Source organism: Phytophthora cinnamomi (genome assembly GCF_018691715.1).
Source record: "Phytophthora cinnamomi strain GKB4 chromosome Unknown Contig0, whole genome shotgun sequence".
Taxonomy (NCBI): Eukaryota; Oomycota; class Peronosporomycetes; order Peronosporales; family Peronosporaceae; genus Phytophthora; species Phytophthora cinnamomi.
Window position 1 is genome coordinate 865,540 of NW_027150933.1, and position 25,939 is coordinate 891,478.

The window sequence follows — 25,939 nt, forward strand, 5'->3', positions numbered from 1 at the left end:
GCTCAGCAGTAAAGTGCCACTCTTGACAATTTAACTCATCCGATTGGCTGAAATCCACTTGTCGGATGCTAGATGTTGTCGGATGCTAGAAGTATTATACGGTACGCCAAGGCCGCCACTGCAAGCCGCAATTATTAGCCGCTCGGGGAAGTGCTTACGATCCTCGGCAGCCCAGGTAGCTCTCCGATAGCTACATCCATCCAACCATCCTGGTCCAGCAGCATGGACGAGGTAGCACCAACGGGAATATCGTACGTAGGTAGCCTGGCTTCTAGCACCACTGCGGGCTCCGTTTGAGCGTCCGCAGGTACATTCATAGCAACTGTACTGTGGGAGGCTGTTGATACGCCTTCACCATTCCCACGGCGCCACCTGGGTGGCTCCTCGCCATCCTGCGCGCTCTGGTTCGGCAAACTAGTGGATCTTTAAAATAAATCAACCTCACTATAAATAAATTGGTGCCGCACTAATTTATTTTTACCGAATTATAAGTCGGTGAAACGGCACCTAATTTTTCATTCGTGCAATATTCACGAAATAAATCGGCTCAAATAAATGAGCGAGATTTTATTTGGAAATCGTTCTTACCATTAAAAGAATATTTTATGACATGATCTCTTCACTTAATTTTTTTTCGAATTGGAGGTGATCTTCGACAATACAATATTCAATAATGCAAGCATCATACCTGTAAGCTGGAATAAGGACGGAAGCAGCCTTCCAGCTCGGGCAGACAGTAATCAAAATTGATCGTGTTTAGTGTGCATCATTTTTATAAAATTACATCTGGAGGAAAGTTAGAGAGAATAGAAATCTATTTTTATTATTTTTCTACTGAAATAGATATGCTTCGCTGATTGGTCGTTCTGTGTGTCCACCCCTTCCCCTATTTTAAACCAAACCGACTCGACTGCTCGACCACCAGCTGAGCAGCTCGAGACCAACCACAGGCTCACTTCCGTCCCAGTCTCCGCGATGCTGGCCATGGCCCCACGTGCCGCGGAGCTACCGTCCGGCGCGCCGACCGCCGCGTCTCCGGCCTTCAAACCCGCCGCCCAAGTCGTTAACACTGGCCTAACCGAGGTTAACACCAGCGTAACCGACGCTGCCAAGGGCGCGCTGCCGTTCAAGGCGCAATGCAAATCCGCTGTTGCGTTGGTGAACGAGCGCCGCATCGACTTCGTGCGCGCCCGCAACGTGCGTGTGATTGGTCGGCTGGAGGACGCGCAAAAGCAGAAGAAGGAGAAGAAAGAGGCAAAGCAACTCACGAGCGCCGACGCGGTGGAGCGAGTGCTCGCGTGGCAACACTCCAAGAAAATCGGCCCGGGCTTCGCCAACCTGGGCAACACGTGCTACCTCAACTCGGTGCTGCAGTGTCTCACGTACACGCCGTGCTTTGCCCAGTTCCTGCTGGACAAGACCGTGTTCGCATCGTTCAATGGCGGCAACTTGCCGTCGAGTGCGAATGGCAAAAGCGGCAACAAATTTGGCAAGAATGGGTTTAGCACCAAAAACGGGTTTAACACCCCCGGGGGCAACGGGTTTTGCAGTGTGCGCGCCATGTCACGTTTGCTGCAATCCGTGCACGGAAATAACGCGGCAAAGGTGCTGCAGCCCAAAGAGCTGGTCATGAACGTGCGCCACATCTCCAAGAGCTTCCGCATCGGGCGGCAGGAGGACTCACACGAGTTCTTCCGCCTGTTGCTGGACTCGATGCAACGATCTTGCCTGCGCAAGGCCAACATCAAAAGCGAAACTCACTCTGCCGCCTCCACCACGTTCGTGCACCGCATCTTCGGCGGCAAGTTGAAGAACTACCTTAAGTGCGCCAAGTGCGGGTACGTCTCCGAGCGGTTCGACGACTTTCTGGACCTGTCGCTCGAAATCGCCCATGGTGTTAACACTGTCAAAGGGGCACTCAAACACTTTACGGCAATTGAGACGCTGGACGACCGCAACGCGTGGAAATGCAGCAGTTGCGGCAAGCCCAGCCGCGCCGAGAAAGGGCTGACGATTGCCGAGTGCCCCAACGTGCTCATGATCCAGTTAAAGAGGTTCGACCTCATGTTCGGCAAAATTAAGAGGCATATCGAGTTCCCTCGCACTCTGGACATTGCCTCGGGAATGAGTAAAAACTGCGAAGATCGTCGTCGTGGACGTACCAAGTACGACCTACACGCGGTTCTAGTGCACGCCGGGTTCTCCACGGACTGCGGCCACTATTACGCGTTCGTGAAGGGGTCCTCCGGCCAATGGTACGAGATGAACGACGATACCGTGCGGTGGGTGAGTCTCGACACGGTGTTGCAGCAGAAGGCGTACATGCTGTTCTACTCGCGGGTGTTGCCTCTTTCTGAGCGTCCGAAGGCTAAAAGCACCGATGAGGAGAAAGAGGTCAAGGCGAAAGCCAAGGAAATGGTGGAAAAAGCCAAAAAGGACGAGGTGCCCGAAAAGATTGCGACTTCTGTCGCAAAGCCGTTGCTAGCGAAGACGAAGGAGTTGGATATGAACGGGTTCCTTGCGAGTCTCAAGACGAAGGTCACATCAGAGGAGGGTGATGGGGATAATCCTTTGGTGGTGGTTCCCGCAAAAACCGGCAAGCGGAACAAGACGGTGGTGACCTTCAAAGTCACGACCAAGTCGAACCTGTTGGCGGATTCGGCACCTGGTGTCGCCGTTCGCTACCGGATGAAGCGCGCATTAACACCTAGCTTCGGTGGCCGCGTGGGTCGTCTGTACAGATTCGGACCGGCATCCTGGAAGTCTTGTCCGCGTCTCGTGATGACCCAATCGGTGACGGAGCTGGCGGTGGAAACCACTGGGGCTGACGAAGCGACCACGTCCGCGCCGGTGAAAACCACTGGAGTCACTAAAGTACCATTCGACCCGCGGCAGCTGAAGAGAATCGGTGTGCGCAACGCGGCGTTGTTCGGTCGCGAGGTGGACAAGTGGACGGGTGAGACGGACGTCGAGTCCTCAGAGACCACTAGCGGCAGCGACGTGGCATCGCACGAGGCGCTGGCCGCCAAGCACGACCGCGTGCTGAACGCTCTCAAGCAGGAAGAGTGGAAGCACCGCAACGCCGGGCGCCAGGACTACTGGGACGAGACCCTGGACATGGGTAAGGTCAAGAAGGTGAAAAAGCGCAAGGAGTTCGTTGCGAACGAAGGTCGTAAGAACGTCTTCCAGACGACTCTAATGCGCAAGAAAAAAGAGGCCAAGCGGCAACGCACGGCTTGAATGCCGTCGACAGTAGTAGCAAACACTTCGCACTAGAGAAGAAGTGAGGATAAAAGTCCACGGGCGACCTCCGATTCATGCACATTACCAAAAGTCCAAACGTACTCAAAAAGCCCCTGTTCCGGTCGGTGTCCACGCGGCGCAGGAGCTCCCATGGCCGGACGTGTTCAAAGTTGAAGTGACCAAAAGGACTCGTCAGAAACGACTCGACGAGTCCGTGATCTATTGAAGGGGTGCCTGGAGCCGCGGTGCAGTGGGTCTCCTGTGAGCTGGTTGGTGCTGGGAAATCTTTGTCATGGACAGTGACGAGCAACAACCTGTAGCTGACGACGAGCAGCACCCCGAGATGTCTTCGGATGAGCCGGCCACATTCGATGAGGCGGAAGACCCTGCAACGCCCGAAGAGAACGAGAAAGCAACAACGGTGGATGAGTCCGGGGAGCCGTCGTCCGTGTCCGAGATGGCGATGGCCGAGTTTCTTCGTGCATCGTCGGAGCAGCTCGAAGGCAGCGAGTTCTCACTGCTCGTGGTGCTGCAGCCGGATAACGTGAGGCATCGCGTGACTGTCACGGCTGAGACCACAATCGGGATGCTGCGCAAAATGCTATGCTCCGACCTGCACCTCAACGCGGAGCTTGTGAATTTCCCGGACCTTCGAGGGATTCGTGACGTGGACCAGAAGGAGGACGAGTTGCCACTCTCAGCGTACGGCTTGCCCAGTGGCAGTGCGGAATGCACCCTCGAGGCTTACGTCGCGAGACCGCCGACCACAAGTGACTACGTCATGCCAGCCCGCATACAGGTTCAGGTTTACAACGGTGAGTTGGTCGAAGGTGATTGACCTTTTCGCGCCTTGAAGCTGACGTTGTGGTGCTGCCGCTGTGATTGATTCAGAGGAGACCGACAGTACCAGTATAATCACTGTTGAGATCGAGAAGTTTGCAGGCCACAAGCCGTATTTAGGGGGCTTCAGACACCGCAAAACACAACAGCATTTCCATCATGCATCGACTCAGGTATGCAAACATGATATAGCAGTGTTTGGATGGCGTCTGAAGTCTTTCATGTTTGGTCAGACAATTTTATCGCGAGCTCGACGCAACATGGGACCCGTACGGTTCCACCGCGAGACGCAGACGCAGGAGCTTGTTACGAGATCTTTGCAAACGCACCGAGAGTCTGGCACGCAAATGTCTCGGCGTGATCTGAAGCTGGATGAGTCGTTCGACCGCCACGTCATGGCGCGGCCGTACTTCGACTCGTACCAGCTAGACAGCTTGCGTGAAGACTCGGTGCTGCTCATGCAGCGTTTGTGGCGTGGATTTCGAGCTCGGTTGTATGTTTATAATATTCGCGAGCAGCGCCGCCGCGTGAGTAGACTCGCCGAAATTGAGGCCCAAGAGAACGAAGCCGAAGACGTCAATCGCCAGCGCCGTGAAGTCAATCGGCGTATGCATCCGAACACCGTCAGCGACTTCGAGGTGCTCTACAACGAGCTAGACAAGTGGAGACAAGTAGAATGCCGCAAAGTTCGGGAACAGAGAGAGCTGGATCCGAGCGAGAGGCAGAACGCGCTCGACACGATCCTGGCGAAGGAGACCAAGCTGCTGCAGACGATCGATCGCCTCAAGTTGACAGCCACTGACGCTAACCGCAAGCAGCGCATCGAAGCTATGCTGCAGTTCATGGCGCGTCCCAAGCAGTGGCAGATGAGCGACGGCGGTATCAAGGAGGTGCATACGCCCTTCACTGTGAGGGCTAAGGAGCTCATGGATCTGTACCACGGTCTACGGACGCCCTTGAACTCTGTCGACGAGCGCTTAGACATGCTGCTGCACATCAAGTGGACCGTGCAGGAGTTTGACTGTGCCCTCACTCGCGAGCTCGTGGAGCTCATCGATCGCGAAGCAGACATGTTGAGTCGTGGAAGGAAGGAAAAGAGCCTCGAGGGACTGCGCAAGCGGCTGACAAACCTTTTCCTGCAGTTCATCGAGACGCCCGAGTTTAATCCGGAGGCCGCCGCGCTCAAGCACGCGCGCGCTTAAACTACAAAACTTTGGCATCGTTTTTTATCACTCTCAGCATGAAGTGTTCACTATGGCATCACTCACTAATATCTGCGGGTGCTAACCAGCTGCTCGGAAAATAACGACGATTTAAAAAACAATCGTCGACCGCTCTCCTTGGACACCCAGGATGGCGAAAGGCTTGTAGGATTTCCGCTGGATGATGATGGGTGTGCCAATCAGGACGCTGGCGATGCAGCACTACCGAGATAATCACGTTTAAAGTTGACCAATCAAAATTCGTACATAACCGGACATCAAAAAGTTTAAAATCTAAAAATACTCGTATAAAGTGAAAAAAAAACTCTATTTCGATTGGTTTTTTACACGGGTTTTCCGACAATATACAATAAGTTAACATTGAAAAAATATTGAGGTCACACGCCCAAAATAAAATCCGAGATTTCGGGGGTCCCGAAATGGAGATATTTTTTAATCGATGTAACTTCACGAGTTCTCAACATTTGCTATCGATCAATAGCTTAAAAGAAGCATAAGACACAGCTCTTTCGATTCATGCGGTTAAATTGCGATTCTTACTTAGATCCATAAATATTTTTTGTTTGCCGTGGTCTCATATAGAGGAGTTGAGACATGCCTACACAATTTGTCAGCACTGCTGCTGACTCAGCAGAAAAGAGAACCTTTTTTGGTGTTCAGACAAAAATAATTGAGTCGGAAAACAAATACAGACGTACACCTATAATTCGACAGGGCGAACCATATTAAAAATCACATTTGATAATTTCTTGGGACTTTTTGTGACTTGAAAAGGGGTCGAATCTATATGATTAGCTGAGGTTATGCGTTTATATCGATGTCGAATTAGAGGTGCACTACTGTATTTGACAACTGCATCGATGGCTCAAGCTAGCGTCTTTGCGGCGGCGTGTGTGTGGCCCGTACTGCTGGTCCGCAAGTCGTGAGGAAGTGTTTATCCCCCTCCTTAAAAAGGGGATCTTTAACGAGGGGGATTCTATATGGATGAGGACTTCTAAATAGTTGTTGATCAGGCTGGATGGTTAGGCCATGTTCGTGAGGTCTTTAAAACAGCGTTTTGGGCTCGGAAATGACGTTTCGACCCGAAAACGACTGCGAGAACACGAGTGTGATAAAACGTTGTTTCAGCCTCTAGACGACGTTGACAGAACTGGTTCGGAGATCAGGTGGGGATCTGATTTTTGCTATTAAAACACGTTCCAGGGTACCAATATCAATGGTGCTCGTAATCTAAAGTGCCGCTGTTGAGAGCGAAAACCCCACGCGATTATTCTCAATCTTTGCGGGTTGCAGAGCTAACGAGCTGACCACTTCAAGATTTCAACGCAGCTACGCACTCGCTGCACTAGACGAGCATACGATGTCGATCGAGCCCGAACCAGCATGCGCTGCCACCAAGGAAGGCCAACCGAAGCCAGAGGGCGGTGCACTGCGCGCTAAGTGGGAGCTTTGCGAGGAATTCGATCTCCTCGAACGCTTCGTGGACGCACGCAAGGTGCCAGCTCTCTCAACTGACAACCGACTTATTTCTGCTGTTTGGAACGACATCACCGCGGCGTTGAACATGAAGCATAAGCGAAAGGTGGGTCTGGCATTGCGCTTTTACTGATATGGCTGTCTAATTCGTGCGAACTTTTCTCCTACTCAAACAAACAGTACAGTACAAGGCCAGACGAAGTCGTATCATGCGCGACTATGACCTCTTCGAAAAGATCAAGGGCCTGAGCGTCGGTGGTGTGTGTCCAATGACGAGCAAGCTGGTGCTTGACGACGACGTATGGGAGCGCCTCGACAAGGCAAACCCCAACCAAGCAGGGAAAATCAAAGAGTTATACAAGAAAGGATTCGAGCACGACATCATCGGCATGATGGCTGTAGGTACCGCGGCGTCGATGGTGTTTTTGGATTGGCATGACGTTGGTATTTGATTTCGATTTTTTTATTTTTATTTGATGGTGACTTGCGTGCTACTGGCGCTAATGCTCAAAGTGTTTAAGGGGTCACTGCTATGTTGAACTCGTCGAGCGAGGACGATGTTCACAATGCAGCAGCAGCTTCCGAAGTACTGGCGTTGACGAAGCCTTGACAGGCAGTGGGTCTGGTGAAAAGGGCGAATCCGCAGCCAAGTCACCAGCGACGCGTCGAAAACATTAAGCGCATTCATGATGGAGCTTTCAAATCCCACCGCAACAAGAAATCCCCAAAAGTTTCGGATGAAAGTCACATCCACGAGCTGAAATTGTTGTTGAAAACGATCAATACGTATATCGCCTTTAAAATGCGCCAGGAGATACAGAATGACCGCACTGACGCTGAAGCGGACCAGCATGCCGCCCTTCTGGGGCTTCTTCCAGTCATCGACGACGGTGAAAGCAACGAGGCCTTCGAAATAGCTGGTGTTTGACTGGGATTTAGTGGTTTACCCACTATTCCCGCGTTCTTGAGTCGTAGTTTTTTTTTGTTATGGAACTAGTAACGATGGGAATGGTACATGTTTGCGATTTATCGGCTGTTTTTCAGAGTAGAGTTGACACGCAAGCAGATATCACCGTCTTAATGGTCATCGACTCACAGTCCAAACACGTCCGAAGCGCCCTAAATCAGCGTTTCAAAGTCCTAATCGTACGTTCTATCACGTTCCGAGCCTTTGTATGCCGAAGATTGAACAGTTCCTTCGCATTTTGCGGGCGCCCACCTGCCTGGCGCGCCCACCCCTTGAGATGGTATCGTATGCCGTGAAAGGAGTCAGTACTTGTCGGTAAGCCCATATCCAGCATCTTTCAGAACGTAGAAATTTGCTCCAGAATTTGCTCCATCAGTCAGGAACAGCTCGAAATGGTGGCATCGTGAGAACTACCCTCAACACCAACGTAGACAAAAGCTATATTCACGTGCCAATCACAGAATACCAGTACATTCGTGCTGATAACGCCCTTGTCATTTCGAAAACGAGCGGCATCATCTTTGGAGACCTCGATGCGAATATGGTTCCGTCAATAGCGTCGAGTGCTTGATCAAAATACGGGTGCTTGAACGCGAAAGAATCTGGAACAACTGTAGGAACTTTCATCATCGCGTGGAGGGCTTCGACAATATCACGAACACCCCGGATTCGATACTTGTGTATACTCGAATATGCCAGGTCAAAGGTCACTTCCTTGCGAGCGACAAGTGGCAGTGGTTCCCATCCAGTGCAGCGCAACAATTAGTACTTCCCTCTGGTCGAGCACAGAGTTGGCGATAAACGGTCCACACTGCACAAACAGTGCGTCGAATGCTCCTACATCCATGCGGAAATGGTCTCGAAAGAGCGTTCGACTCTCCGACCCGTGGATGGCTTCGAAGAACCGCTTTCCCTCCGTTGTTGTCAGCCCTTGTTTCCTCACTTCGCGTTCGTGCTGCTCTTTCCACAATGAGCGCACAAAGAGGAGAGGAGTACACGCAACTACGAGTAGCAGCAATAGCTCGAGGACGGAATCCATGTGGTGTCAGCAAGGCGCTTCGCCCGGTGTTTGCAAGCGCGAGCATCTCCTGAAGCTGACGTGAAACTAGATTTGGCCTGCGAACACGAATAATGCAGAACATCGTTTTTGATTCTCTGCGAAAACATGTGGCTTCGAGGAATAAACCACAAAGAGTGGGTTAGGTCGAAACATTTCCTCGCACGAACACGACATTAGTTGCTCAAAATCAGCGTAAGACACGCCTGTTTCGAATGGTGTTCCTCAATCATTCGGACTTTGATTTGAATATTTATGTTTCATTTGTATATGACTTATGTCCTGCAAAATTGTTTTCATTTGAACGAGCTGTGTATTCCAGGAAGTTCGTGTGATAAACAACCGAACTAGAACGGTCTTACACTTTCTACAAGTAAGTTTCATTTTTAAATGTTATGTCCGATAAATATGAAATTTGGTTGATCGACATCAAACTCGAATATCTCGATGAGGAAAATGTTTCAGCACTAAGCCTTTGGCAAAAAAACCGTTTCCAAAACTTCTTCAGGTGGCCACGTCTAATTAATAAAAGACAGGAAGCGTTGTGCTTAGCCTGCACCAACGCAGAGGAATTTCCATAATCCAGTATAAAACTACTGAATCGTGTCCCACAGCAGTAGATATAAGCAATTACTGTCGCGTTAGTGTTAGTTTGTGTTGCGTACTGAATGTCTATTCATATTTTATCTGTCTACTCCTAACACCTTCTTAGTCTTGCGCTTCTTCAGGTTGGGTGCTGTCGATAAACCCTGCGCCTTCCCCGAGTGACTGGTAGACCCATGCAAATTGATGTTCTCGTGTTCAAACTGGATTTTGAGTCGTGTGGGAACGTGGCTTCCTGGCTCCCACGTGAATTCTCTATATCCTACCAACTGAAATAAATTAAAAAAAAAACTCAGATATTCACCCAGCGCCTCGCGTAAATTCGTTCGACTTCATATAATGTTCATTGTCTCCTCGCCGTGTGCGCCTGTTTTCAGCAAAAAGACCACCTCTACGGGGGACTTCCCGCAAACCTCCGCCTACTGACGTATCTTGTTCACCCTGAGCAATGCGCTCTTCGTCTTCGAGTGCATGCCGCGAAAGGTCGCGGTTTAATCGCAGACGCCAAAACGAGCCGTCCAGGCGGCGTTGGAATTTCCTTGCGTGGTGCTGGCGTGAGTTGAGTGGGGGCATTCCAAGGGAAAATGCGAAGTGCCTCTATAGCGAAGGTTCATTCAAACAAAGGTTTAAATAGCATCCTATCAATCGATAGTGCCAATACTATTTAAAAATAGCGCAAAGGTCATAGGATAAAATTTAAGTTATCCAAAATAAAATCATTCCGATAAGTTAATAATCACAATTATTTTTGGTGCAGGCAACGGTACATTCATCCCTGAACATAGGCCGGTGCATTGAGCGATAATATTTCATAGAATATCATTTCACGTCGCGCACTATCAATCTATCGGGTTAGATTTTATTTAAAACCACATGATTTCGACAAACGGTAACCATACTTACATCAAATATTGAAGCTACTATCGGGGGGTTCCGTCATATTCGCTTCAAACTTGTATTTTCAAGACATTTATGAACTGATCCAACCAATGTGTATAATGATAAAGTGAAAAGATACATTTCGCTACAATGCATTTTTCGCTAGCTTGTGTTTGTGTTTGTATTTGTGTTTTGGCTTCCGACCTGGTTTTAAACCACATTTTCCTAGCCGGTCGAGTTGGGTTTCCAGTTGAGGTGGCTGAGCGGTGGTATCTCACTGTAGTGTTGTAGTGGTGGTCCACGGAAGAAATATAGCGGTGTATGTGCACACTATACGCTCCTTCTAAACGCGGCACGAAATCACACATCGGAAGAGCTACCGTGCGATCCGTACGCTCCTTCAACATCTTCGGTACTAACTGAATTTCTTTGTTTGATGGCCCAGTTTGACGCCATCTTCCGCTTATCTGACATCAACTTGCTCAATCTGAAAAAATGCAAGTGAAACCCATCCAAAGGTACCGCTCTCCGGAGCTCGGTTCCCATCCAGCTATTGGCCTGTTCCGACAAATTTGACGTAATTTCGTCGAATGTTGGCGAATCAGATGCTTCGTAAAAACTGTATTTGGCCCAGTGTTTTCTGTCGATAGCATCCAGAAACGCCGCGATGGTTTACTGCAAGCTCTCCGCGAAGAAGGTTGTAATCCTGTTCACAGTCACTTAACGCCATTCTACATGTCCACCCGCGATCCTCTTCAGACAGTATTCCACATTTTCGGTTGGCATTGTTGATGATGTGCCTAAGACAGAAGCGGTGTCCTCCGCCTGAAAATACTCGAGCAATTGCCGGAATCATTTCTGACGATCGGACAAAACTGTAACTTTGGTCATTCCAGTCACCTCTTTGATAATTTCCAGAAACCAAATCCAGTTATCTTTATCTTCTTGGGGGAACAAGAGCTAGGCCAATTGGAACTATGTGCTTGTTGTAATATTTCACGGTAGCGATCAAATAAACTCCCATTGTGTTCATTTCTTGTTGCAAATGGACACCATCAAAGCCAAAGAGAGGTTCACACTGCCGCGCGATGTGTATCCCAGCGTTGGGGATGAATGCAGCGCGACCAAAGTGATCCCATTTGCAGCAGTCTCAAATTTACAGGAAGAACCAGGATTGTTTTTGCTCCATCAATTGAAAATAAGCTTCAAGTTTCTGGTAGCTCTCTTGCAAATCACCATGCAGCTTATTGTCAATCTGATTCTTCATTCTGGAAATCACACGTGCGCAAACGTCAGCTCCTTTCCATGTCAAGAATTTCGGGATAGCAGTCCCAGTCATTGTCGAAACTGAGCTGTTGTGTGATGGTAATAGCTCAGATTCCACTATAGCCGTCAATTTGCTCACTTGTCGGATTGTATTGCTCTTGGCCTTGACACTTAGAGGAACTGAGCCTTCTATACTTGGCGGAACCGACAAACTTCATGTGGCTGTGCGCAAAGTTCTCCCGCGCTATTTTCCACTGACCCCCTTTCCATGAACATTCACGAAAAATGGGCAGGTCGGCCGTTCAGTGGGTGTGACGCGATCGAAAAACCGCATTCCATTGAGTTTCTTGCACGCAAATTTCGCTTTGCCGGAATTGTTGGCCTTCACGCTCGATTGTCGGACAAAAATCTGAAAGCCACGTACAGCCAAGTCTTTGCATTTACTGTGAATTGCCTTCTGACTAGAAAAAAATGGACGCCGCAATATTCTGGCGCTGTAGACCGTAGTTCAAGGTCCTTGGATCCGTGGAGTCGATGTCCACATTCTCACGAAGCAAACCCAACTCGCGCGCAGCCTCGAGGTCGGATACGTCGTGTACAAATCTTGTCTTGCCGTAGCTGATAGAGTCTAATGCTGGTGACTTCAACATTTTCAAACTGATGAGAAGCAAGGTGTGCGCTCCTACTTTGAAACCCACCACTATTTTAAATCGAAAACCAAACCATAGTTGGATTTAAATAATTGTTATGATCATACCTGTCATTTACCTCAAATCTTATCTAGTTATGCTATCTATAATCTATTCTCTTCTTTAGATATAATGCCAGCGCAAACATTACTAGAAATTTCATGACTGCCTCAGAAATGCTATTTAAAGTTTTAAGTGCGCCTGCTGCCATCTTGCGCACTTACCTGGGAACTACTCTGGTTTGGATACACCTAATCTCGTCGGACACGATTCAGTACTTTTCTTTGTAATGGATTATGGAAATTCTTCACTAACCCACCATTGTAACGGGCCACAGTTACATAAGTAGGTAGGTTGAATTTACATAAGTATATGAGTCAGCGAGCGTGTGTGGGACGCCATCGCTGATTGGTTGAGATCGGCCCCTTTCAACCAATTAGGCGTTGACCGGTATTTGAATGGTTCACAAAAGGCCAGAGACAGTCGCATGGCCCTAAACAATACAGAGTTGATTTTCACAAAGGCTGACTACTTGGTTCCTTATTTCCGAATCTAAACCTAAGCTTCCTCACGCTACGAGTAAGCTAGTGATGGGCACACACACCTGGCCCCTTACAACCAACGCCAGATGCGAATACTGCGCCAGCTCAAGTTGCCATCACACTAGAACGCCCAGTTCCTGTCCACAGCCGTGCTGGACGCCGCGCTTCCCCTTACAGACAAGCTGCGAGTGGCCAACATCGAGCAGTGCATGTCTCTACCCCTGTTCGACAACAGTAGACACGTGTAGCTCCGCGGTATCTGCGACAGTCTATGGTCGTCAACGCCCATTTTCTTCTGAAGTACGCTGCATGTAAGTAGTCGGCGAGGCCGATATTGGCTGACCCACACCATTTTCGGCTTACTCGGCAATGTTGTGTGCCGCAGCACCATCGTGGGCTTGCTCTGAAATAGGCTCCGTGTTCACAGTGACTGAGGCGGGTGGCTTTGCAACCAGTGATCTCCCCGTCGTCGGCCGTGTTGGTTTGTTCATCTTCGGAGCTTTCTGCTTCTTCGACAGTGTCGCTGTAGTACGCGTATTTCGGTGAGGTCGGACTCGTTGTATGTTGGGAACGAGTCTGTGTATCTGAGCGGCGATTCCGGATAAAACAAATCCTGCATGGTTCGCTGCTGCAACGATATGATTCAGTACTTTGGTCAACACAGACACCCGCAGGACAAATGCTCGATCTCGGCGATCCAATCGGTAGTGGTACTACCTCCGGTACGATAGAGAATGTGCACTTCTACTTATTGGTCGCCATGTGAAAAGTCGTTAGAGCTACGAGCTCTGGGTAGAAGCATAAGAATCATCGAGACGCCTTTCATACCACAAAATTTTAGTGTGCATGACTAGCGGGAGCGCATCGAGTTATTGGTAAAGTTGTCTTATCAAATTGCCTGCCTGACGCTCAAGTCTTCGCTGTCACCACAATTGTTTTCGCCTCGTGGCAATATGCACACGAAACCAATCCTGGCGATGCGAACCGGAGGTTTAGCAGGGTTTTATCCTCTATTTACGTTAACCAATCGTGCTATTTGGCAGAAAACAATTCGTCATCACTTCAGTCCCATTGGATAATAGACCCTGTGACATTGTTATTTTGACCAATCAGGCAGCCATATTTCCACGGTCAACTTTACAACTAGTCAACCTACGAATTAAATCAAAGCTATGTGCATGAAAAGAGTCGTGTTGAAGTGAATGAATTCGCTGAGACGCACGGAGTGCTTCAGCAGAGCATGGCAGACAAAATGGAAGGGTGCCAGCTCTCGTTAGCGCATCTTTGCGAAGGTGGGGATCTTGTAGCTGTTGCCACCACCAACAAGCATCGACGCTTCCATTACACTCTGTAGCGTCAAAAAGCACTTGTTGGTGGTGGCACTGTTCATCTCCTCGTAGGCATCTTCGACAGCCTTGATCAAATCGACAATACCCTTAATTAGCTTTTTGTATTGCAGTGACTGGAGCGAGTTAAAGAGGCCCAGATCCAGGCTACGAGGTGGTCGGTTGGCGAAAGTGATCTTCCAGTCACCACCACTGGCAGCCGCTTGCTTGCACAGCTGGGCGGTCGGACGCACGGTGGGGCGATGCATTATCTTGCTGAGTAACCACCTCATTTTCACCTGTAAAAACGCACGATAAAAATAAAATACTAGTAAACTAGCCCTGTAAGATTAAAAAATTGAATAAGCGCAATAACTTACCAGGCCAAGATCGTTTAATGACAGGGATCACATGGTGCGTTAGCATTCGCTCGTATATGTCATTTGTCATCTCAATAGGTGTGGTGATCTCCGTGCCTTTAGGTCGATTCTTGCTTTGCGCACCGCCTCCACGGTCTCGACGATGAGCCATAGACCGACCTTTCCGTCGAACATCTTGTGCAGATGATGGTCGTAACGGGGGCGGGCAATTGCGACCAAGAACATGACCTTCGTTACGTACTGCTTGTTCTTCGTCACAAGGCGAGGAATTGGCTCATCTGCGGACAGATAGTACGTGTTTCGATTGCGGCGCATATAAAACCACTTTTCGTCAACATTCACAACGTTGTTAATGGTGACGAAGCAATACCCACGATCACCTGCAGCAAAACATGCATAGAATAATCGTGTAAGTAGACTAATATTGAGAACTAGATAAAGGATAAACTTACCGGGAAGTGCCTCCACAAAGAACCGGGCAAATTTCCGGTGCTCCACCACGTGCTCTGGCGTGAGCAGCGGGTTCGGCACGACCGTTGCACGCTTGATCGTCTCCTTTGCTGTTAGCCTCCGCGAGAGCTGCGTGCGGGGAGTTCTCGTGGCAGCCGACGGTCCACGGAGGGTGGTGCGGTCTTCGAAGGCTGTCGTTTGCACGGCCGCCTTGATCTCGCCGTCGGTGTGAGCTCATGGGCGGCCACGGCTACTTTGCTTGCTGCCAAGTGTGGTCCGCTCACGCCACACCTTGCTGATAGTGTTGCGGTGGTAGCGGAAGTGCTGGCTTGCCTCGGATTTGCCCCCCCCCCCCCCCCCCCCCATGGAAGCGCTCCACGGGTTGCCAAGTCCGAGAGAAACAGCACTATCTCCAGCTGCGTGGAGAGCGGGAGATCCTTAGCTTTTAGCGAGCGGGGCCTCTTGGTGGGTAGATAAAGGATTCAGGAAGTGTGTTCTGCAGTTTGCTTCTCGTAAAAGTTGCTGGGTTTGGCGGGAAATCGTGGGCGGGAAGTCACCCATGGAATTGGTGGGTCGAAGGTAGCAGATTGACTCGGCAAGTTCGTTGCGAAATCTGACCTATGAAAAGCTCACAATTTATTTGTGTGTGACACATCAGTGGAAATCCACATTCTCTATCGGACCGGAGGTGGTATGACTTTGCGTAGAATGCGTCACTTATTCGTGGAGATAACTTTAGAGTATCCTTGACATCATTCGGGATTGCAGGTAACGACGTGTTTTGCACAGCGTAGAGTTGTAGATTGAGGTTGCCGACCGACTGAGGTGAAAGAAAAATACTTGTACTGAGCGACGATTTCGTACAGCATAAATAACCGGGCTGATACTACCGGGGAGTTCTGGTATACACAATCGTCTGTACGAAACGCTAGGCGGGAGGTATTCATAGACCTTAGCAGTTACATGGCTGTCGCTCCGGGTTTTGAACACACATTCTTGAGCACTCAGTGATATTGCTCAAGAGGTTTGTTAGAGATAGCGCACCTCGCATGCGTGCGGAACGCTTTGTCATTTGCGGAACGAGTATTGCTTAACCGTGACGAAATATAGCTTCCTAGAGAGTGTTCTGCCGAGCCTTCTGGAAATATTGTATGGCTGCACAAAACCCGACCGTTTTAACGTCCCCAACGCCCAGAGAGAGCGCCTGGTTTTAGGTGAGATATATGAGATGAAACCAACACATCGAAATCGTTGCTATTGGGAGTTCGATCCGACAAGCATTATGCTGTGGCTTGTCCGTGTCGAGTGCGGGGCTGAAGTCAACATTAAGTTTTCCATGACTAGCCTGTTTCAACTGGCAGAGACACCACAAAATGTCGGGTGCACGCGCCTGAGAGGTGCCAAAGAACGCTAACGGGAAACCGCGGTCGCACGTACGCCATGTGCCGGTTGCGGTCAGGCTTGAACGTGTTGTCGATGTGAAGCAGGGCCGTTTTCGTAGAGTCGTACTGGACATTCGTATAGTTGCAAAAGGAAGCTGAAGCAGGTTAGCATGGGTGCAGCGCGCGGTGTTCGCGCAGGGGCTCGTAAAATCGTTTGCGACGGCGTGGGGGTGTTTGTCCCGTTATGATGCTCCTTTGGCTCAGTTGGTAGAGCGTCAGTCTCATAATCTGAAGGTCGCCAGTTCGAGCCTGGCAGGGAGCACTTCTTTGCCTCGTTTTGCCTCCGCATCGCCTCCCGCGTTTTGCCGTCCTTCCTAGCGCACTACGGACGGCCGACAGTCTCAACTCGCTCCTCCGTGCCACATCAAACCTAGCAGTGCGCTCCGCGTCCATTAGCCACCCGTTTTCACACGCCCCATTCCGTCGATATTTTGGTTGGCTCGGGTTCGAGTCAGGGACGCGCACCTGCTTTTGGCCGCCTCGATTCGGCGCAATAGCAAGCGAATCAGCCAGCTGAGCGTCGGAACAGCTCCACGTTCGCACGCACAAGGCCTGCCGAGCACGCGGAGCACGAGGTAGTGTCGTGCAACCGACGGGCTGGTCTCGCGCCAGGAGTCCCGGTCCCGAACATATCAACGCGTGGTCCAAGTGTATTCGAGCTGCAAGTACGCCGGGAGCTGTCTCTGGCGTAGCGAAGAGAGAGAGAGAGAGAGGGGTGATGTGAGGCACAAGCGAAATTCGGCAGACGTTGACCTGGCGGCGGGGAGGGATGACATCTTTTCGCGCGGAGGCGTGTGGAGAAGGCCAGAAGGCTCAGGAAGACCATTCAAGGCTAGAAGGTGGTCCACTGCGTGGCAGGCATGACGGTGAGGCGGTAGGAATGGGTGCAGCGCGCGGTGTTCGCGCAGGGGCTCGTAAAATCGTTTGCGACGGCGTGGGGGTGTTTGTCCCGTTATGATGCTCCTTTGGCTCAGTTGGTAGAGCGTCAGTCTCATAATCTGAAGGTCGCCAGTTCGAGCCTGGCAGGGAGCACTTCTTTGCCTCGTTTTGCCTCCGCATCGCCTCCCGCGTTTTGCCGTCCTTCCTAGCGCACTACGGACGGCCGACAGTCTCAACTCGCTCCTCCGTGCCACATCAAACCTAGCAGTGCGCTCCGCGTCCATTAGCCACCCGTTTTCACACGCCCCATTCCGTCGATATTTTGGTTGGCTCGGGTTCGAGTCAGGGGACGCGCACCCTGCTTTTGGCCGCCTCGATTCGGCGCAATAGCAAGCGAATCAGCCAGCTGAGCGTCGGAACAGCTCCACGTTCGCACGCACAAGGCCTGCCGAGCACGCGGAGCACGAGGTAGTGTCGTGCAACCGACGGGCTGGTCTCGCGCCAGGAGTCCCGGTCCCGAACATATCAACGCGTGGTCCAAGTGTATTCGAGCTGCAAGTACGCCGGGAGCTGTCTCTGGCGTAGCGAAAGAGAGAGAGAGAGAGAGGGAGAGAGGGGTGATGTGAGGCACAAGCGAAATTCGGCAGACGTTGACCTGGCGGCGCGGAGGCGTGTGGAGAAGGCCAGAAGGCTCAGGAAGACCATTCAAGGCTAGAAGGTGGTCCACTGCGTGGCAGGCATGACGGTGAGGCGGTAGGAATGGGTGCAGCGCGCGGTGTTCGCGCAGGGGCTCGTAAAATCGTTTGCGACGGCGTGGGGGTGTTTGTCCCGTTATGATGCTCCTTTGGCTCAGTTGGTAGAGCGTCAGTCTCATAATCTGAAGGTCGCCAGTTCGAGCCTGGCAGGGAGCACTTCTTTGCCTCGTTTTGCCTCCGCATCGCCTCCCGCGTTTTGCCGTCCTTCCTAGCGCACTACGGACGGCCGACAGTCTCAACTCGCTCCTCCGTGCCACATCAAACCTAGCAGTGCGCTCCGCGTCCATTAGCCACCCGTTTTCACACGCCCCATTCCGTCGATATTTTGGTTGGCTCGGGTTCGAGTCAGGGGACGCGCACCCTGCTTTTGGCCGCCTCGATTCGGCGCAATAGCAAGCGAATCAGCCAGCTGAGCGTCGGAACAGCTCCACGTTCGCACGCACAAGGCCTGCCGAGCACGCGGAGCACGAGGTAGTGTCGTGCAACCGACGGGCTGGTCTCGCGCCAGGAGTCCCGGTCCCGAACATATCAACGCGTGGTCCAAGTGTATTCGAGCTGCAAGTACGCCGGGAGCTGTCTCTGGCGTAGCGAAAGAGAGAGAGGGAGAGAGGGGTGATGTGAGGCACAAGCGAAATTCGGCAGACGTTGACCTGGCGGCGGGGAGGGATGACATCTTTTCGCGCGGAGGCGTGTGGAGAAGGCCAGAAGGCTCAGGAAGACCATTCAAGGCTAGAAGGTGGTCCACTGCGTGGCAGGCATGACGGTGAGGCGGTAGGAATGGGTGCAGCGCGCGGTGTTCGCGCAGGGGCTCGTAAAATCGTTTGCGACGGCGTGGGGGTGTTTGTCCCGTTATGATGCTCCTTTGGCTCAGTTGGTAGAGCGTCAGTCTCATAATCTGAAGGTCGCCAGTTCGAGCCTGGCAGGGAGCACTTCTTTGCCTCGTTTTGCCTCCGCATCGCCTCCCGCGTTTTGCCGTCCTTCCTAGCGCACTACGGACGGCCGACAGTCTCAACTCGCTCCTCCGTGCCACATCAAACCTAGCAGTGCGCTCCGCGTCCATTAGCCACCCGTTTTCACACGCCCCATTCCGTCGATATTTTGGTTGGCTCGGGTTCGAGTCAGGGGACGCGCACCCTGCTTTTGGCCGCCTCGATTCGGCGCAATAGCAAGCGAATCAGCCAGCTGAGCGTCGGAACAGCTCCACGTTCGTACGCACAAGGCCTGCCGAGCACGCGGAGCACGAGGTAGTGTCGTGCAACCGACGGGCTGGTCTCGCGCCAGGAGTCCCGGTCCCGAACATATCAACGCGTGGTCCAAGTGTATTCGAGCTGCAAGTACGCCGGGAGCTGTCTCTGGCGTAGCGAAAGAGAGAGAGAGAGAGAGAGAGAGGGAGAGAGGGGTGATGTGAGGCACAAGCGAAATTCGGCAGACGTTGACCTGGCGGCGGGGAGGGATGACATCTTTTCGCGCGGAGGCGTGTGGAGAAGGCCAGAAGGCTCAGGAAGACCATTCAAGGCTAGAAGGTGGTCCACTGCGTGGCAGGCATGACGGTGAGGCGGTAGGAATGGGTGCAGCGCGCGGTGTTCGCGCAGGGGCTCGTAAAATCGTTTGCGACGGCGTGGGGGTGTTTGTCCCGTTATGATGCTCCTTTGGCTCAGTTGGTAGAGCGTCAGTCTCATAATCTGAAGGTCGCCAGTTCGAGCCTGGCAGGGAGCACTTCTTTGCCTCGTTTTGCCTCCGCATCGCCTCCCGCGTTTTGCCGTCCTTCCTAGCGCACTACGGACGGCCGACAGTCTCAACTCGCTCCTCCGTGCCACATCAAACCTAGCAGTGCGCTCCGCGTCCATTAGCCACCCGTTTTCACACGCCCCATTCCGTCGATATTTTGGTTGGCTCGGGTTCGAGTCAGGGGACGCGCACCCTGCTTTTGGCCGCCTCGATTCGGCGCAATAGCAAGCGAATCAGCCAGCTGAGCGTCGGAACAGCTCCACGTTCGCACGCACAAGGCCTGCCGAGCACGCGGAGCACGAGGTAGTGTCGTGCAACCGACGGGCTGGTCTCGCGCCAGGAGTCCCGGTCCCGAACATATCAACGCGTGGTCCAAGTGTATTCGAGCTGCAAGTACGCCGGGAGCTGTCTCTGGCGCAGCGAAAGAGAGAGAGGGAGAGAGGGGTGATGTGAGGCACAAGCGAAATTCGGCAGACGTTGACCTGGCGGCGCGGAGGCGTGTGGAGAAGGCCAGAAGGCTCAGGAAGACCATTCAAGGCTAGAAGGTGGTCCACTGCGTGGCAGGCATGACGGTGAGGCGGTAGGAATGGGTGCAGCGCGCGGTGTTCGCGCAGGGGCTCGTACAATCGTTTGCGACGGCGTGGGGGTGTTTGTCCCGTTATGATGCTCCTTTGGCTCAGTTGGTAGAGCGTCAGTCTCATAATCTGAAGGTCGCCAGTTCGAGCCTGGCAGGGAGCACTTCTTTGCCTCGTTTTGCCTCCGCATCGCCTCCCGCGTTTTGCCGTCCTTCCTAGCGCACTACGGACGGCCGACAGTCTCAACTCGCTCCTCCGTGCCACATCAAACCTAGCAGTGCGCTCCGCGTCCATTAGCCACCCGTTTTCACACGCCCCATTCCGTCGATATTTTGGTTGGCTCGGGTTCGAGTCAGGGGACGCGCACCCTGCTTTTGGCCGCCTCGATTCGGCGCAATAGCAAGCGAATCAGCCAGCTGAGCGTCGGAACAGCTCCACGTTCGCACGCACAAGGCCTGCCGAGCACGCGGAGCACGAGGTAGTGTCGTGCAACCGACGGGCTGGTCTCGCGCCAGGAGTCCCGGTCCCGAACATATCAACGCGTGGTCCAGGTGTATTCGAGCTGCAAGTACGCCGGAAGCTGTCTCTGGCGCAGCGAAAGAGAGAGAGGGGTGATGTGAGGCACAAGCGAAATTCGGCAGACGTTGACCTGGCGGCGGGGAGGGATGACATCTTTTCGCGCGGAGGCGTGTGGAGAAGGCCAGAAGGCTCAGGAAGACCATTCAAGGCTAGAAGGTGGTCCACTGCGTGGCAGGCATGACGGTGAGGCGGTAGGAATGGGTGCAGCGCGCGGTGTTCGCGCAGGGGCTCGTAAAATCGTTTGCGACGGCGTGGGGGTGTTTGTCCCGTTATGATGCTCCTTTGGCTCAGTTGGTAGAGCGTCAGTCTCATAATCTGAAGGTCGCCAGTTCGAGCCTGGCAGGGAGCACTTCTTTGCCTCGTTTTGCCTCCGCATCGCCTCCCGCGTTTTGCCGTCCTTCCTAGCGCACTACGGACGGCCGACAGTCTCAACTCGCTCCTCCGTGCCACATCAAACCTAGCAGTGCGCTCCGCGTCCATTAGCCACCCGTTTTCACACGCCCCATTCCGTCGATATTTTGGTTGGCTCGGGTTCGAGTCAGGGGACGCGCACCCTGCTTTTGGCCGCCTCGATTCGGCGCAATAGCAAGCGAATCAGCCAGCTGAGCGTCGGAACAGCTCCACGTTCGCACGCACAAGGCCTGCCGAGCACGCGGAGCACGAGGTAGTGTCGTGCAACCGACGGGCTGGTCTCGCGCCAGGAGTCCCGGTCCCGAACATATCAACGCGTGGTCCAAGTGTATTCGAGCTGCAAGTACGCCGGGAGCTGTCTCTGGCGTAGCGAAAGAGAGAGAGGAGAGAGGGGTGATGTGAGGCACAAGCGAAATTCGGCAGACGTTGACCTGGCGGCGGGGAGGGATGACATCTTTTCGCGCGGAGGCGTGTGGAGAAGGCCAGAAGGCTCAGGAAGACCATTCAAGGCTAGAAGGTGGTACACTGCGTGGCAGGCATGACGGTGAGGCGGTAGGAATGGGTGCAGCGCGCGGTGTTCGCGCAGGGGCTCGTAAAATCGTTTGCGACGGCGTGGGGGTGTTTGTCCCGTTATGATGCTCCTTTGGCTCAGTTGGTAGAGCGTCAGTCTCATAATCTGAAGGTCGCCAGTTCGAGCCTGGCAGGGAGCACTTCTTTGCCTCGTTTTGCCTCCGCATCGCCTCCCGCGTTTTGCCGTCCTTCCTAGCGCACTACGGACGGCCGACAGTCTCAACTCGCTCCTCCGTGCCACATCAAACCTAGCAGTGCGCTCCGCGTCCATTAGCCACCCGTTTTCACACGCCCCATTCCGTCGATATTTTGGTTGGCTCGGGTTCGAGTCAGGGGACGCGCACCCTGCTTTTGGCCGCCTCGATTCGGCGCAATAGCAAGCGAATCAGCCAGCTGAGCGTCGGAACAGCTCCACGTTCGCACGCACAAGGCCTGCCGAGCACGCGGAGCACGAGGTAGTGTCGTGCAACCGACGGGCTGGTCTCGCGCCAGGAGTCCCGGTCCCGAACATATCAACGCGTGGTCCAAGTGTATTCGAGCTGCAAGTACGCCGGGAGCTGTCTCTGGCGTAGCGAAAGAGAGAGAGAGAGAGAGGGGTGATGTGAGGCACAAGCGAAATTCGGCAGACGTTGACCTGGCGGCGGGGAGGGATGACATCTTTTCGCGCGGAGGCGTGTGGAGAAGGCCAGAAGGCTCAGGAAGACCATTCAAGGCTAGAAGGTGGTCCACTGCGTGGCAGGCATGACGGTGAGGCGGTAGGAATGGGTGCAGCGCGCGGTGTTCGCGCAGGGGCTCGTACAATCGTTTGCGACGGCGTGGGGGTGTTTGTCCCGTTATGATGCTCCTTTGGCTCAGTTGGTAGAGCGTCAGTCTCATAATCTGAAGGTCGCCAGTTCGAGCCTGGCAGGGAGCACTTCTTTGCCTCGTTTTGCCTCCGCATCGCCTCCCGCGTTTTGCCGTCCTTCCTAGCGCACTACGGACGGCCGACAGTCTCAACTCGCTCCTCCGTGCCACATCAAACCTAGCAGTGCGCTCCGCGTCCATTAGCCACCCGTTTTCACACGCCCCATTCCGTCGATATTTTGGTTGGCTCGGGTTCGAGTCAGGGGACGCGCACCCTGCTTTTGGCCGCCTCGATTCGGCGCAATAGCAAGCGAATCAGCCAGCTGAGCGTCGGAACAGCTCCACGTTCGCACGCACAAGGCCTGCCGAGCACGCGGAGCACGAGGTAGTGTCGTGCAACCGACGGGCTGGTCTCGCGCCAGGAGTCCCGGTCCCGAACATATCAACGCGTGGTCCAAGTGTATTCGAGCTGCAAGTACGCCGGGAGCTGTCTCTGGCGTAGCGAAGAGAGAGAGAGAGAGAGGGGTGATGTGAGGCACAAGCGAAATTCGGCAGACGTTGACCTGGCGGCGGGGAGGGATGACATCTTTCGCGCGGAGGCGTGTAGAGAAGGCCAGAAGGCTCAGGAAGACCATTCAAGGCTAGAAGGTGGTGCACTGCGTGGCAGGCATGACGGTGAGGCGGTAGGAATGGGTGCAGCGCGCGGTGTTCGCGCAGGGGCTCGTAAAATCGTTTGCGACGGCGTGGGGGTGTTTGTCCCGTTATGATGCTCCTTTGGCTCAGTTGGTAGAGCGTCAGTCTCATAATCTGAAGGTCGCCAGTTCGAGCCTGGCAGGGAGCACTTCTTTGCCTCGTTTTGCCTCCGCATCGCCTCCCGCGTTTTGCCGTCCTTCCTAGCGCACTACGGACGGCCGACAGTCTCAACTCGCTCCTCCGTGCCACATCAAACCTAGCAGTGCGCTCCGCGTCCATTAGCCACCCGTTTTCACACGCCCCATTCCGTCGATATTTTGGTTGGCTCGGGTTCGAGTCAGGGGACGCGCACCCTGCTTTTGGCCGCCTCGATTCGGCGCAATAGCAAGCGAATCAGCCAGCTGAGCGTCGGAACAGCTCCACGTTCGTACGTACAAGGCCTGCCGAGCACGCGGAGCACGAGGTAGTGTCGTGCAACCGACGGGCTGGTCTCGCGCCAGGAGTCCCGGTCCCGAACATATCAACGCGTGGTCCAAGTGTATTCGAGCTGCAAGTACGCCGGGAGCTGTCTCTGGCGTAGCGAAAGAGAGAGAGAGAGGGGGGGGGTGAAGTGAGGCACAAGCGAAATTCGGCAGACGTTGACCTGGCGGCGGGGAGGAATGACATCTTTTCGCGCGGAGGCGTATGGAGAAGGCCAGAAGGCTCAGGAAGACCATTCAAGGCTAGAAGGTGGTCCACTGCGTGGCAGGCATGACGGTGAGGCGGTAGGAATGGGTGCAGCGCGCGGTGTTCGCGCAGGGGCTCGTAAAATCGTTTGCGACGGCGTGGGGGTGTTTGTCCCGTTATGATGCTCCTTTGGCTCAGTTGGTAGAGCGTCAGTCTCATAATCTGAAGGTCGCCAGTTCGAGCCTGGCAGGGAGCACTTCTTTGCCTCGTTTTGCCTCCGCATCGCCTCCCGCGTTTTGCCGTCCTTCCTAGCGCACTACGGACGGCCGACAGTCTCAACTCGCTCCTCCGTGCCACATCAAACCTAGCAGTGCGCTCCGCGTCCATTAGCCACCCGTTTTCACACGCCCCATTCCGTCGATATTTTGGTTGGCTCGGGTTCGAGTCAGGGACGCGCACCCTGCTTTTGGCCGCCTCGATTCGGCGCAATAGCAAGCGAATCAGCCAGCTGAGCGTCGGAACAGCTCCACGTTCGCACGCACAAGGCCTGCCGAGCACGCGGAGCACGAGGTAGTGTCGTGCAACCGACGGGCTGGTCTCGCGCCAGGAGTCCCGGTCCCGAACATATCAACGCGTGGTCCAAGTGTATTCGAGCTGCAAGTACGCCGGGAGCTGTCTCTGGCGTAGCGAGAGAGAGAGGGGGGGGGGGGTGATGTGAGGCACAAGCGAAATTCGGCAGACGTTGACCTGGCGGCGGGGAGGGATGACATCTTTTCGCGCGGAGGCGTGTGGAGAAGGCCAGAAGGCTCAGGAAGACCATTCAAGGCTAGAAGGTGGTCCACTGCGTGGCAGGCATGACGGTGAGGCGGTAGGAATGGGTGCAGCGCGCGGTGTTCGCGCAGGGGCTCGTAAAATCGTTTGCGACGGCGTGGGGGTGTTTGTCCCGTTATGATGCTCCTTTGGCTCAGTTGGTAGAGCGTCAGTCTCATAATCTGAAGGTCGCCAGTTCGAGCCTGGCAGGGAGCACTTCTTTGCCTCGTTTTGCCTCCGCATCGCCTCCCGCGTTTTGCCGTCCTTCCTAGCGCACTACGGACGGCCGACAGTCTCAACTCGCTCCTCCGTGCCACATCAAACCTAGCAGTGCGCTCCGCGTCCATTAGCCACCCGTTTTCACACGCCCCATTCCGTCGATATTTTGGTTGGCTCGGGTTCGAGTCAGGGGACGCGCACCCTGCTTTTGGCCGCCTCGATTCGGCGCAATAGCAAGCGAATCAGCCAGCTGAGCGTCGGAACAGCTCCACGTTCGTACGCACAAGGCCTGCCGAGCACGCGGAGCACGAGGTAGTGTCGCGCAACCGACGGGCTGGTCTCGCGCCAGGAGTCCCGGTCCCGAACATATCAACGCGTGGTCCAAGTGTATTCGAGCTGCAAGTACGCCGGGAGCTGTCTCTGGTATAGCGAAAGAGACAGAGAGAGAGAGAGAGAGAGAGAGAGAGAGAGGTGGTGGTGGTGGTGGTGGTGGGGGGTGATGTGAGGCACAAGCGAAATTCGGCAGACGTTGACCTGGCGGCGGGGAGGGATGACATCTTTTCGCGCGGAGGCGTGTGGAGAAGGCCAGAAGGCTCAGGAAGACCATTCAAGGCTAGAAGGTGGTCCACTGCGTGGCAGGCATGACGGTGAGGCGGTAGGAATGGGTGCAGCGCGCGGTGTTCGCGCAGGGGCTCGTAAAATCGTTTGCGACGGCGTGGGGGTGTTTGTCCCGTTATGATGCTCCTTTGGCTCAGTTGGTAGAGCGTCAGTCTCATAATCTGAAGGTCGCCAGTTCGAGCCTGGCAGGGAGCACTTCTTTGCCTCGTTT

The 25,939-nt window shown here is 53.5% G+C and overlaps 3 protein-coding genes across 4 annotated transcripts; all 3 read left to right on the forward strand.

The window, feature by feature from the left end:
• Positions 1 to 975: 975 nt before the first annotated feature.
• On the forward strand, positions 976 to 3,240 carry IUM83_01877 (Ubiquitin-specific protease; the record flags this gene model as incomplete). Its single annotated transcript, XM_067925763.1, has 1 exon — positions 976 to 3,240. The coding sequence occupies one exon, from the start codon at positions 976 to 978 to the stop codon at positions 3,238 to 3,240; it is 2,265 nt and encodes a 754-aa protein (XP_067801100.1).
• A 295-nt stretch (positions 3,241 to 3,535) lies between these two features.
• Positions 3,536 to 5,285, forward strand: IUM83_01878 (iq and ubiquitin-like domain-containing; the record flags this gene model as incomplete). 2 transcript variants are annotated; one of them, XM_067925765.1, is made up of 3 exons in its annotated part: positions 3,536 to 4,062; positions 4,148 to 4,256; positions 4,317 to 5,285. In XM_067925765.1, the coding sequence occupies 3 exons, from the start codon at positions 3,536 to 3,538 to the stop codon at positions 5,283 to 5,285; spliced, it is 1,605 nt and encodes a 534-aa protein (XP_067801106.1). The 2 variants fall into 2 exon arrangements, with proteins under 2 accessions (XP_067801106.1, XP_067801105.1); XM_067925764.1 differs by having other exon boundaries at positions 3,536 to 3,950; positions 4,135 to 4,256.
• A 1,381-nt stretch (positions 5,286 to 6,666) lies between these two features.
• IUM83_01879 (uncharacterized protein) lies at positions 6,667 to 7,234 on the forward strand (the record flags this gene model as incomplete). Its single annotated transcript, XM_067925766.1, has 2 exons — positions 6,667 to 6,888; positions 6,968 to 7,234. 2 exons carry the CDS (start codon positions 6,667 to 6,669, stop codon positions 7,232 to 7,234), a joined length of 489 nt encoding a protein of 162 aa, XP_067801107.1.
• Between the last annotated feature and the right edge of the window lie 18,705 nt (positions 7,235 to 25,939).